This window comes from Malaclemys terrapin, chromosome 4 (genome assembly GCF_027887155.1).
Source record: "Malaclemys terrapin pileata isolate rMalTer1 chromosome 4, rMalTer1.hap1, whole genome shotgun sequence".
Taxonomy (NCBI): Eukaryota; Metazoa; Chordata; order Testudines; family Emydidae; genus Malaclemys; species Malaclemys terrapin.
In genome coordinates, this window is record NC_071508.1 from 136,531,286 (window position 1) to 136,544,881 (window position 13,596).

The 13,596-nt window shown below is 37.5% G+C and overlaps 1 protein-coding gene across 1 annotated transcript in view; it reads right to left on the reverse strand.

Annotated features, from left to right (window-relative positions):
- Positions 1 to 13,596, reverse strand: part of JAG2 (jagged canonical Notch ligand 2) — a 94,888-nt gene that overhangs the window by 46,196 nt on the left and 35,096 nt on the right. The window contains 3 exon segments of the mRNA XM_054026786.1: positions 23 to 83; positions 1,364 to 1,618; positions 9,544 to 9,598. Of these exon segments, the coding sequence (XP_053882761.1) occupies positions 23 to 83; positions 1,364 to 1,618; positions 9,544 to 9,598 (371 nt within the window).

Genomic DNA, 13,596 nt, shown 5'->3' on the forward strand with positions numbered 1-13,596 from the left:
ATAGCCAAGTACATATACTTACTTGCATTCCCCAGGTACACTGCAACCCCCATGGAGTAAATTACATCCTTGTTTACATACAGCTGTGAATAGAAAAAAGGTTTAGACTTCAGTTAGTATGGGCAGTAAGACTTCAGTTAATACAGAAACACTAGCTCCTAGTCCAGCAATTAAAGCAATTTCATAATGGAGTAGCTTATTCATTGCTCATCCTTTTCCTTTCAATTAATTCTTCCAGACATCAACAGCACAACTATTTAAAAAAAAATAAAAATAAAAAAAATTCTAGCTCTTCAAGCTAGCTGTTTTTATAAAACCAACTGAGGTAGACTCTTGTTTAGCATGGATCTACAAAACATGGATTACAGTTTTAATGTTATACCAATTAATTTGATTTGTTACATGGGTTCAGACATTTTAAGTTACTCAACCTTTTAAAATAAGAAATGTAGAACTAAAGACCAGTACACCTTCAAAAATTATACAATATTGGCTAAAATAGCTATAAACTGGTGTTCTCTCATCACTTTAATTCTGTCATAAGTGAAAAAACAAACAATTTTAGTGCTAGTTACTCACTGAAAGATAGGAGGAAAACTGCTGTGGGACTAAATTGAACATTCCAGGTATATTTAAGAAGGACTGCACTTGAACATTAACAGCTTTGTATACATTAAACTTTAAACAGCTTTATCCTCATTTTCAAGAGTTACAAGGACATTTTTCCAGGACTGGAAAAAACGTACATAGTATTACTGAATCTGGTACTGTAAAATGTTATTAAAGCTCTCTTCAGTTTAGAAATCTGTTATTAAGCTATAATGTATCATTTTTTCTTAAAAAGTTAGCTCCTTGAACAAAGTTAACCAGTACCTTCAGTTTAAGTTAAAAGGGCATTTAATTCACTGGTTTAAAGACCTGATTTGATAGGCAGACAAGTCCTCTCTACAGCAACTGGATCCCTTTATCAGATTCTGCCCAAGAGTCTCACTTCACTCTTACTAGAGCAAGTCGGGTTTTTTTATTTTGTTGTTTTTTAAAAGCAAAAGAAGCGTCCAGCAACAAAATAGTGCTTGCATTCATAGTGGCAATTCATAGTCATTCATAGGGATAGTGAATAGGCATTGGGCCAGGAAAAGAGAATGATCAAGTTAGCTTATGGTTCAATTCTAAATGATTTTTTTGGAATTGCCAGCAAACTGAAAAACCCATTATTTGCCCAGCTCTAACAACAAAGCAAATCTATTTGTATTGTGCTAGTGCACATGGCAGTATAGTTGGCGCAGCATGCTAAAAAAGATTCAACCTCAATATGACTTCTTGTTTCAACAACAATTATGTAAAATAGTAAACAAAGTATTACCTTGTTTACATTCGTCTCCCATCCAACCTTCCATGCAGGCTTTGTTTCCATATTGGTCACACGTGTAGTGACCAACAAAGTCATTACGAGGTCCGCAAAATTTATTGCACCGCGTGCTGTAGTAATTCTCATCACATTTCACTCTTATTTGCACTTCAAAATGAGCTACATGCCCCTTAAATGGTAGTGTCTTCCACCGATCCTCAGGGTTGATCATACCAGCATACGACACTCTCTCTATTAACAGCTCTTCATCTTTTATAAAGAGAAAACAAAAACCCTAATATATTGCAAGCCGGATGCACACTACGCAAAATTACTTTTTTTCCTGTATTAATTTGTTAGAAAGACCTTCAGCACACACAAAAAAAAACCAAAAACACAAACAAAAAACACTTAAGTTGCTAAAGGGCTACTAACCCCAAATTTATTTCTCTGCCTCGCAAAGTTATAGGACTTTAAGAAATAGAATATAATCAATAGGAAATGGCTTTTTGTCAATGCTTCCAAATACACCATACTCACACAATGTCAATCAACAAGTTTAGCTTCATATGAGGCTCTGTTCTTTATTCTTAAACTGCAAAATCTGCATAAATCCAGTAAATAAATTGTTGGAATAGGGGTTCTCTGATACGAGTAATTAAACAAAAAAAAAAACAACAACAAAAAAGCCCATAGTATGTTCAGCTAGGTTGCTCTAAATAGGTGCATACAATTGTATCCCTCAATAAATCCTGTTTTATGTATGTAAAAAGCTCATCCACCTCATGGAACCTCCCTCCAAAATTTGAAATCCAGGACTTAAAAAGTGCCAAAGTGAGACTGCATGTGTTATTTGGAAGCAAGACATCTAGAATTAGAGAGAGTAAACTCAAGGTAATATATGGAATATTCAGGATTACTTTATCACTTGTTCATTTTTTCCAGTACAGTTAAATGAATAGCATTTCACCATTGTGTAACTTTCATATTCTTCTCTAGGAAAAGAGAGTCTAAAATAAATTAAATAAATAAATAAATAAATAAATAAAAGCATGGCAGGTGGCAATCTCAGTGAATTAAAGGACTGAGTGGACTTCATGCCTTAAGTAGTCTCACCCGACAAGAGGGTTATAGGACACAGATTTAAGGAACTGCTACCATTATACATATTATATAGTTAGAAGACTTAATGATTGCCAGCATTGAAAGTTTTCATAAGCAATACAAAAAAAATTAATGTATTTGTTCGCCAGAAGAGAGCTTTAGCTAGCATTCAGTGTTTAGAAACGATAATAAGCATTACTTCCCCTACTCCAGATGTTATGTATATAAAATCCTAAAATGAAAGGTTAATCACATGGTATTATCACTTACTGAAGTTAATCTAGAAAAAAGTCATCTAAAATTGCACATACTACTTTTACTCCCGTGAAGAGGTTATAACAACCCCTGAAGTGGTCATGAATGTACTGACTTCATACATAACAAAATGTGCTAAATAAAGATACTTTAGCATTTGTTTTCTTTGAACACCAAATGTTTCAAATAAATAAAAATAAAGCACAAAAGGAAAGCTAAGATGAGTAGACAGTTTCCACATGGAAAGATCAAATCCCATATCTCCAGGTTTATGGCTCACACCTAGCCCAGCCCAGGCTGGTAGTAGGGTGACCAGATGTCCCAATTATATAGGGACAGTCCCGATTGTTGGGTCTTTGTCTTACATAGGATCCTATTACCGCCCACCCCCATCCCGATTTTTCACACTTGCTGTTTAGTCACCCTAGCTGGTAGTGAATGACACTGTTACTACTACACGGTTTCAGCACCCTATGCAAAGTAGGTTTGTGTTGTCTATCCCATTACTAATAGACAATCATAATTAGCATAACAGTCTTGCTGGCAGTCTTAGAAGATGAACATGAGACCTGTGACCCTGTTGCCCTTATCATGGCTAAGCACACTGTGACAGTATGGGGCCTCTTGTATGTCTGTTGCCATAGTTATACCTCTTTGGTAAAGACTAGAGGACTTCAGTGGGACTAGAATGAACATTTTTCAAATAAAAGACATTCAAACATTAGAAGAAGACGACTATAGAAGTATAGTCTCTGGAAGTAGAAGTCCTGCCCCCTCCCAAAAAACAATGTAATAGCATTTCCTCTTAAGTTCTGTCATTAGTGTATGACATCTACATCTTCCCTTCAAAAATTAAAGAATTCAGATGCAAGAATTATGCAAGTTTAGTTCAAGCATGACAAGGCGCTCAAGTTTCAGTAGGATTTGGGGCTAGTTATGCTCACTTCCTCCAGCCCAGTAAATATTTTTAAAAAGTTAGCAGTAAATATAAAAAGTAGGAAGATCTGAAACAGTAAAAATCCACACAAGAAAGCGATTTAAGTCTGTTGAGACTGGCTTGTATTAAAAATTGAATTTATAAGATAGACAAGTTCAAATATCTGCCTATTGCTGTTCTTTAAGGACATGCCCATAAGTCCTTTTACGTGGGTTTTTTTCTTCTGCTGCAGCACATGGACAGATCAGAATAGGCAGAATATACACCTCGGATGGGCCACCCTAAAGCTCTGCAAAGAAGAAACTTCAAAGCCAAATAAGGACATATTAAAACCTAGTGTGGGGTATTACATGTGAAAAAGTTAGTGACAGTGAGATCCACATATATATATCTCCACATATACATGAGTACGTACACATGGAGATATATTTACACTTTTTTTTTTTAATTTATTTAAACTGCAGGAACAGAACCAAGTGGTAGAAGGATGTAGAATCCACTCCAACTGCTATGTTGTTTATCCTTCAGCTTAGTACAATGGCACTCTTCCTCAGTTAAGAACCTACATGACCCCAAGGACTGACTATCATGGTGGCTCAAGTAAAAATGCATTGATAACTGTTTTCCAAGTGTGAGAAATCTACATAGTGTCTACAAACTAAGAGCTGCAATGACTACCACCATATACTCTTGGAAAAACCTGCCGAGGTATTGCTATCCACCTGACTTAAGGCCTGAACTAAAAGGAGTAGCTTTGGTAATGAAACCTCATTAAACATAAGTGGGCTAGTGCACATTCATTAGATTCAGTTAAGGCATTAAAATATTGATTATTTCTGGAAGAGTTGTTGCTAGCATTTCCATGCAGAACTTTGTTCATGAATCAGAAGTGAGGTTCAAATGCCCCAAATTCCCCACTTTGCCTTCTTTCAGAATAAGTTATAGCCATCCTGGAAAATATTTTCATTTTTGGGAATTCTTCCTGGAGCTCCTGCCTGAGAGATTATTTAGAAGCCTAGATAAGTATTTATTTAGGAAATACAAGGAATTGGCTCTGGGCCAAGTAGAGGAGGTAAGGTGGGGGAAGGGAGGAAAAAAGTTGTTAATCAGCTCTCAGAGTTCCGGTGTTATCAGGATCATAGTCTACTTCAAGAGTAGAGATGAAGAAGGCCCCTTAATGCCATGTGTGTTTTAAAACAAGGACTGCGATATGTAGTCAGGAGCTGGCCTATCCAAAGGAAGAGTGGTGGAAGAATACTAACATGGCTCTTCCACTGCTAGGCCAAAAACTCCTGTATCTCATCAAGGAGTTGCCTTTTAAAGTTTATTTTATGACCTTGTCTAACCAGTCTCCAGGCAGCCTACGAAACTTTACTTCTGTAAATTTGGCAAAAGGGACTTTTCCTAGTTCTGAGCTAGGGTTACTTGGCAGGGTATTTAAGAAACTTATCTTGCTGCAAGTCTTACCGGTTAAAGGAAGTGTATGCGACAGAGACAAACAAGAGACACCATACTCAATAGTAATTGGACTTTTTTCTGTGATCAGAAATCAGTTTTCCCATAAGCCTATTTCTTTGGAAAATAAAGGTGGCAGAGAGGCTTGCATGATAGCAGCTGATGCTCTTAGAGTTTCTTCTGAGTTAATATTAGACCTCGCAGCCCACCTGGTCTTTAGGAAAGGAATCCCCGCAAAAGATGGCTTTGACAGAGATGCCATAGCTGTATCTGCAATCGGTAGCTGTGCCATAGATTCTACCTACTCAAGAAACCAAAACAAAAAACAGAAGAATGATTTCCCTGTTTATCCCCAGATCTGCCGCTGTCATGGGTTTTACATTAACAAAAATGTAGTTACTGGCTGGTGCCTAGACACCACCTACCAGACATCTGCAAGGAAATAGATACCCAGAAACCTGCTGTTAATTTCAATACGGTTCTGCCATATCAGAAAATAGGTTCTGGAGAAATTAGTCTCTTCTGAACCACTCACTTCCACAGGCTCTGGCTGAGACCTTGCAGCCCTTCAAGGGAGGATCTGGAAGACAACAGCCAGTGTTTTGCCTCTGGCCTTCTTATATTTTATGACTGATCTTATAGGAGAGGAAAGTGAATGTGAGTCTATCCCCTCTTCACAGAGGCTTGCAGTAAAGAAGGAAATATGCCAGGACCCTCAAGTAGGAGGCTGGCAGGTAGTTAAATTCCAAACTACTTTATCAAGCAGACACTAGCTTGCTTTCCTAAGGGCCTACGCTGGGCCAAAGACAACCTTCCTTCCCACTCCTAGTAGAAAAGAAAATGATTCTATCTAAAGGCTTGTCTACTTGAGGCCACTCATGAAATTTAATCCAAATTAACTAATGGTGTGAATTAGAAGTAGATTAGTTAAACTGCATTAAATCCCCATGTGGGACTTGTATGATAACTGGTTTACTGAATTAAGGCCACTTTAATTCTGAATGAGAGGGTGCACACAATTAATGCAGTTTAATCCCTTTGCAGACAAGACTAAATCAAATGACAGCTGGAAAGTGGACAGGAGGGCCTGTTATGTCTGAGAGGAGAGAAGCTAAGCTAGACCTATACATCAGTTTTACATCCATGCAATTTGTCCGTTCCTTCCACCCAAAAAACAAACCAACAAACAAAAAACCCAAGAACCTCAGCACATCCACTTTCTTCCAATCACAAGTAAAGTAATGCTGCTTACAGCAACTCTTTGAAGCATCAATTTTTTAACAAGATACTGGGCTAGGAAAATTTGAGAGGAAGCAGAAGAGAAACAAAGCACAAAAAGGGAAGGGGATGGAAGAGAAAAAGACAGGAAGTACAAGTAGAAGATCTGGTAGTTTTTGGCCTGCTTATAAAATAGGGTCTCTAAGCCTCATTAGATAAAGAATGTTCTTTAAAACCTCCAATGTTAAAGAGTCTTTCCTAGAACCCTAAAATAGCAAGCTTAAATTGCAGAGTTACAACATTAAGGGGATGATAAATAGCTTCACTTCACAAATCTGGTATTTTGTTTAATTGGTGCCTTGTCAGGTTATGGGATTGATAACGGCTTCACAAATTCAGATTTAAGGTTTTGTTTTGGGGTTTCAGATGTCAGTCAAACTAACTACATTAGCATGCACCCAAGAATGAAGGAAATTTACTCTACTCAACTGCACTTGTATGCCTACACATTAGCACTTTCTTTAGCGCTGCAAACTGTATTCTGACAATTCTGTGGTCTTCTACAGGTTATGAAACTCCATCACTGACAGATACCAAAAAATGCTTATGGACTATCGCTCAGTCCACAAGTGTTTTTCTAGACTCAATGAAGTTTATTATAATAAAGTCTTCCTGTATATGTGTTTTACAAGATTGTAAAAACATCAGCCATTCCCTCAGGCCCCAAAACCACCGATTACCTTTCCACTAAGCTTCCTTTAAAATTCAAAGTCATTTTAAGTTCTGAATGTACAAGACATTGCAAGAAGTTACAAAAGTGTCACAGAAGCACTGAGGTTTCATCAGCTCATGTTTATAAATATCTAAGACACGTCAAATGTATACTAGATGTGACACCACATCTCCCCCTCTGAAAGTAGAGGGCTCCATGCATGCTCAATGGATAGTTCTTTCCTTCTCCACCTCTGAGGGGATTTGCCAGATAGCACTATGTAATTTGAGTATGCTAGTGTGAAGCTTTACTGCATGGCTGCTACTTCAGTTCCTTCTAGAGATTTAAATGTATCTTTTGAAGTTTTCAAAAGTAGAGACTGGATTTATACCGCACTTGAATTCCTCCATTTTGCACAGAGCTATGGTCCAGAGATAGAGGTGAGCTGAACCCATTCAGGCTGCACTACTGCCTACTCCAGTCGTCATCCCTGGAACCTGGAGGGGACAGGGAGCTTTCACAGACCGTAGTGTTAGCACAGATTAGTAGCAGAACCTGGCTTAGTTAGTGCTAGTAGCACAAAATATAAAGTTTTAAAATCAGCTTGATTCTATTTTCAATTCTATAAGCAACATAGTTCTGCCAGAATTTAACAAAGATATTTCGCATAGATGTGTTCTCAAAGCACCTTACAAATATGAACTTATTACAGATGCTAAGGAAGTTAAAAAAAAATGAACATCTAATTATGCTCCTAAATGCATTGGTATGGACTGCTATTAGTGCCACTACCAGCTGGATTCTTAGTGGTTTCAAGTTCACAAGAGCCAATCCAAGAGAACAGAGTAGATTACTTCAGTTTAGCACAAAACAATTTAGCATCCAATCACTCAAAATATATCCAATTTTGAGTGCATTCTGGAATGATACCAGTGCAAGACAAAATTCAGTGTTTAATATCTGAAACAGACAAGTGTTTCTCTTTGGTCAGGTTCACGTTGGCAAGCCAGCTACCCTAATATAGGTCTCCCAGATATAAAGTTATCAAACCACTGTTTTGATTTGTAACTACATTCTTTAGTGCAGCTGAAGTGCTTTTAGTTTTGTTATACAATATAGCACAGAGTTTTAAATATCTGTTACTAGAGCAAAAAGGTTTGTATCAAGCCTTAGAGCATTTACTCTAAAATCTTAACTTCATCATATTACCCAAGCTTAACTAGAACCTATGCTTTAGGTCTCATTTAGGAAGGCATCCATCTACTACTTGAATAATCATGGTTGTCCTCTTAAATGGGCTGATACAAAAGTGGGGGGGAGGGAGCCCTGAGCTAGTCTGAAAAGTGAAATATTTTGCCAAAGTTTTTGAGATTTCCAACCTCTCTCTTTTACCTTCCTCTAAATTTAAATCAGCTTTAACAGTACCCATCATAGAAGTCATGAAGCTTTAACTACTCTTAACATTCAAAACCCAGCACCACTAATCAAGACAAAAAGTTACAGGGTATCATATTTATATGTTCTCCTAAACAGGGTGTTCAAATTAGATTCTTTTATGCTATTGGGAGAAGAAATGGTGACCAGTTTACTCAGTCCATTTTAAATGTTACAGTACGCTCTATTTTTCAAGAAACAGCAAGGGGACATCCTGCCCATGTTGTCTGCACCAGCCAGTTAGTAAATAATTTTTTTTTTTTTTAAAAAACCAAAAAGAGTGACGAAGTACTAATGAAATTATAGGGCAAAAACAACGTAGAAAAGGAATTGCATAATATTTATATATAAATATAAAAATCACACCACAAAAGTATGGTGAACGTTAGCTAGAGAGGTCAATCATATTTAAGTAAGCTTTCTTTTGATGGATGGAGGATGAGAGAAATAGAGTTAGTTAAGTAGGAGTTGCAGAGATCAAAGAAAAAGAGAGAGAGAGAGAGAGAGAGAGAGAGAGAGAGAGAGAGTGTGTGTGTGTGTGTGTGTGTGTGGGGGGGGGGGGTCAATTGTGTGGGCACAATTCCATAGTAACAAGAGCATTCAAAGACAAGCAAGTCTTGAAATACAATTGAAAACTACAGGGCATCAGGAACCAATGACTAGAATATATTCACTTGCCATCATCCAGTCCCTCAAATAGCTTGACAAAACTAGGAGTCACATTTTCCTTCCATCAGGCTTCTAACAAGTTTTCCACTTATCACAGAGAACTACTATTCATTGTGTGTGTGTGTGTGTGTGTGTGTGTGCGTGCGCTTATGGATGTCTGCCCCTGATTATTATGCTTTCAGAGGTTTCATTTACCTTTAACAATGAGCCACATTAGAAGTTTTAGTGACTATTAACCTACATTTTTCCCTGGTAAACTTCCAGTTTTCAATGCAATATCCCAGGACACATGCATTCAGAAAATGCTTCCCAAATCCAAGATTCCAGTTTCAAACGTGCACAATTTTGCTGTACATTGTGTAAATACACTTTTGGATGAGTGAAATATGGAAGTTCTTCATAAACACTCACCATTTTTTGTTTCGTTATCCCAGTCCCAAGCTTCTATTATTAATGTGAATGATCTCTGAAAAGAAACAAAACACTAGTTAGATACCGGTTAAACAAAACCAACCAACCCACCCACCCATCCATATTTACAAAGCCAGCCAGAAACCGTGATTTGGAAACAGCGTGTGTTACTGCCAAGAAAGATCCAAGGTTCAAAGCAAAGCAATCTCAAAAACTTCACTTTTTTTGGAATGTGAAACTCTTCAAAGATACTACTTAAAATATTGCATTAGCAGCATTAGTTTGTGAAGCAGAGCTGGTTTAAGCAATATAAAACAGCACTAAAACAAAACACATATGAAGACCCTCTATAGCCAACGTAAGTTTTAGTTCCAATTAGGCCGACCACCACAACTGTATAAATTAATCCTATTTTAAATAAATAAACAAAACAAAACCAAAAAGACACTTCACTTCAGTTGTATGGAACTACTAGCTACAAGAAATAGCGAATAAGTGTTTAGGCTAAAAAAAATAAATTAAGAGGAAAACCACCATGAAGATGTCCAAAAATCCAATATTCTAAACTGATCCCTGATTTAGATTTAGAGTGTTTCATTATTAAGACCTACCAAAAATTTTGACTGATCTTTTCATAAAAGGGGAAGTGTGAAGAATGCACCTAGAAAAGGCAGGGCTCGTCAGCAAAATTAAACAGAGCATATATGGGGGGCGGTGGGGGAAGGAGGGAAAAAAACATTCTTTGGTGAACAACGTGTTCCCTTTCTAGGAAAAAAAAGAGTGAAAGCAACACTTCCCAGGTTTTGTGATCTAGAATGAAGTAGCTATAGTTTGGAGGCAGCAGTGGGGAAGAAGAAAGCTTTAAAGTTAAAAGCTTTCAACAGTCTTGAATATTGTTTACACCCACAGTATCTAATTAGTCGGATCATAACTGTCTAGCACATTTAAGTGCTGTACTTACTCAGCAGGGAAACTAGAGTCCTATTTGTAGGTCTAAATATTTACTAGATCTTAGTTTCAACTGAGAATAGCTGTTTATCTATACTATATTATCTTACAGTCTTGTTTACATCAAACTGAAGTGCTCATATAAATGTAACTAAAACAAAACCAGCTGTGCAACTGCACCCCAGAACTCTTATGGGAAACATACAATATTCATACACTTTATGCATAAATTAGAGGCATAAAAAAAAGTCTCAAGTTCTCATATACCACACTTAGTTGTACAAAATTTAGTATGTGCAACATTCCTTAAGTACAGCAGTTACAGAGTTGAAGTGACCTGGACAAGTTCAGTTTTCAAATAGAAGGCCCCTTGTTAGGAAAAGGGATCTGGGTCAATTTACATGGTTATTTTTGGAAGGAGGCAGCAAGGAAGGCTATCTAGGGCTACCCTACCTTTACATTAGCAGACGTATACCAGTGTTTGACCATAGTTCTTTAGCACTTAGCCCCTCTCAAAAGAGCTTGTTAAGACTCCAAAGTTTACATGCTTTAAAAGCATAACTTGTGCAGCACCCCTAGAAGATAAAAATAGAGTATTTTAAAAAATGCCAATTGTTTTGGTTTCTGTAGGTATACTACAAGAAGTCAGCAGAGCCTATTTAGACATGCATCTTCTAGACCTCATTTCTTAGATACAAAAATGCTGAGAGTTATGTGAATATTGGGGACATTGGTTACAATCTCTGAATAAATGCGCCTCATGCACTTTCAGCTAAAAATGCAGTTTGTTATGGTTTGAGGGGTCTCTCTAGAATTCTGCAGACTCCTGCACTTTGCAGCTTGTCAACTGATAATTTTAGTATAAATAACTTTTCATTTACCAAAGTACCAGGAAAGAGTTAGCCCAATTTCTGACTGGAGGAAGTAACAAGGGGACAACAACAGTGTGGGGCAGGGAAGTGGATCTTTTTTGTGAGAGATTGCTTTGGAAAAGGACAGCTGGTAAGAGCATAGCTAGGAAAAAGACAATTCATCACTTGTTCAAAGCGTAATAGCAGCCATTACATTTCCAAAAGACCTTCCCCCACCCCCTTTTTATTAATTATTATTAAACTGGTGGTAAGAAGGATCCTGTGAGGAACAGTTGAAATGATATGTAGCTGTGCTACTCAAAGTTTTAAGACCTATCTAAACGCACATTTCTTACACGGCTACTATTCATTTGGAGTATAAATGTAAAATCTCAGAAACTACATACAACAGGGATAGACAAATACTCCATGAAAGTTGTATTCTAGTGGTTAAGAGATTCTCAGCATATATTCTGGCAGCCCTCTGACTGAACGTTATTCTAGTAAGGATATTATAATCTTTGATGTATTACATAGTTTCTCTATTGCTCTCTTGCTTTTGAATGTGAGCTCAAATACCGGTCTTAGATCGAATGGCACTACAGGTGAGGAGCATCTTCAGAGTCCCCATCGCCCCCCCCCCTTTGTTAAACTTTTGAATACCTTATTTTTTATTACATTTGTGGCCCATTTCACAACTTTGATGCACAATTTGCACGCATAATTTATCCCTGTCATCTAAGATGATAAATTTGCACACTAGGATCTGTAACTCTATTATTCATGCCATATATAAGCAAGTAAAAATGTTTTCCTCTAAGATTATAGAAACATTTTAATAATAACTGAAGTGTACTAACCTCGAGAAATTTAACTGGGCACCAAGATCGGGTGGACCAGTATTAAATAGTGTTACAGTAGGCGACAGCCTTAGAACGTTAACCCTAGTTCTAGAAGGTCGCTTTTCTCGCCTTTACCCTTGTGAACTGAAGCACAGAATCAGAGCGCTCCAAAGACTGGCCAACTGCATTTTCAAGGAATAAAAGAGCAGGCTGTCAATCTCTTAGTCATCATCCACCAAAGATATGTTTTAATGAGCCTGAGCTTTGAAAAGTTGCATTCCCCACTCGCGACTGTCAAACATTACTTCTTTTGCCATGCTTACCATGTAACAGTATAAAAGAAATACTGTTGCATAGATAGGAGTTTGATAGATATCTCTGGTGTCTCATTAAATATGCCCTTTATTAGTTGCTACTTAAACTCTTCGAGTTTTAAAACAAGTGTACACTTTCACAATTACACAATAAAACAAGGTTCACAATATTGCAGCTGGACTCTCACTTTGTTTTTATACCTCATTGACTAATTGGCAACACCCCATCCCTGTATGCCCACAAGGGTCTGGCTGACAACATTCTAGGAGGTTCAAGGAAGGCGTAATTCTCAGAAAGTCTGGAAGGTTCCATGAGATTCTACAGAGGTCCAGAACATTCGGAGGTTAGTGAAAAATGAATCCACATACAGAATACCTGAAACAAACATTCCATTTTCCCTTTTGTCACTAACAACAACAACAACAAAAAAAACACCCCAAGCCCAGCACCCTCAGTGGTCCCCTGGGTTGCCTGCCCCTAAATCCGGCCCTGCTTGGTAACATCTATTCCTTCCCCCAAACCCCAACTCAGAATTTTGCTTAGGTTCCTGCTTTTATTAATTTATATTACATAAAAATGTAAGGGATCAGAGTTTTCTAGTCTATAGTTTTACCTCTTAAAGGTCTTCCTACCATTAGTGTGCCATTACATCCAGTTTTAATTGCATTAAAACAATGGGCTACATGTTTTAGGGCCTGATTTTTAGGCCGTCAAGACTAAAGGTTCAGGTTGTCTCACTTTTTGCACATGCAGTAACCCAGAGGTGCCTTCTGCATATACAATGATCTCTGTTTACACCAATCTGAAAAGGGTTCTGCAAAGTCCCCACCCATCTTGAATGTTACTCAAAAGTAGTCTCTGCTGTCCATAAAAGTTCTTTAAATTGCAATCTATTCAGATGGCTACAGTTTAGTCTAGATTCTAGGAAAGTTTGAGGTAAAGTCCAGTTTAGTTATTCTACAGCTTCTCTGAATCTTTATTTCAAACATGTGTTCAGCATGACCCATTCCAGGAATCACTGTCCTTACATTAAGTGCACTAATTATTAACCTGCATACACTAACATCCCCAATTCCAGACCTCAAACTAGCAATATG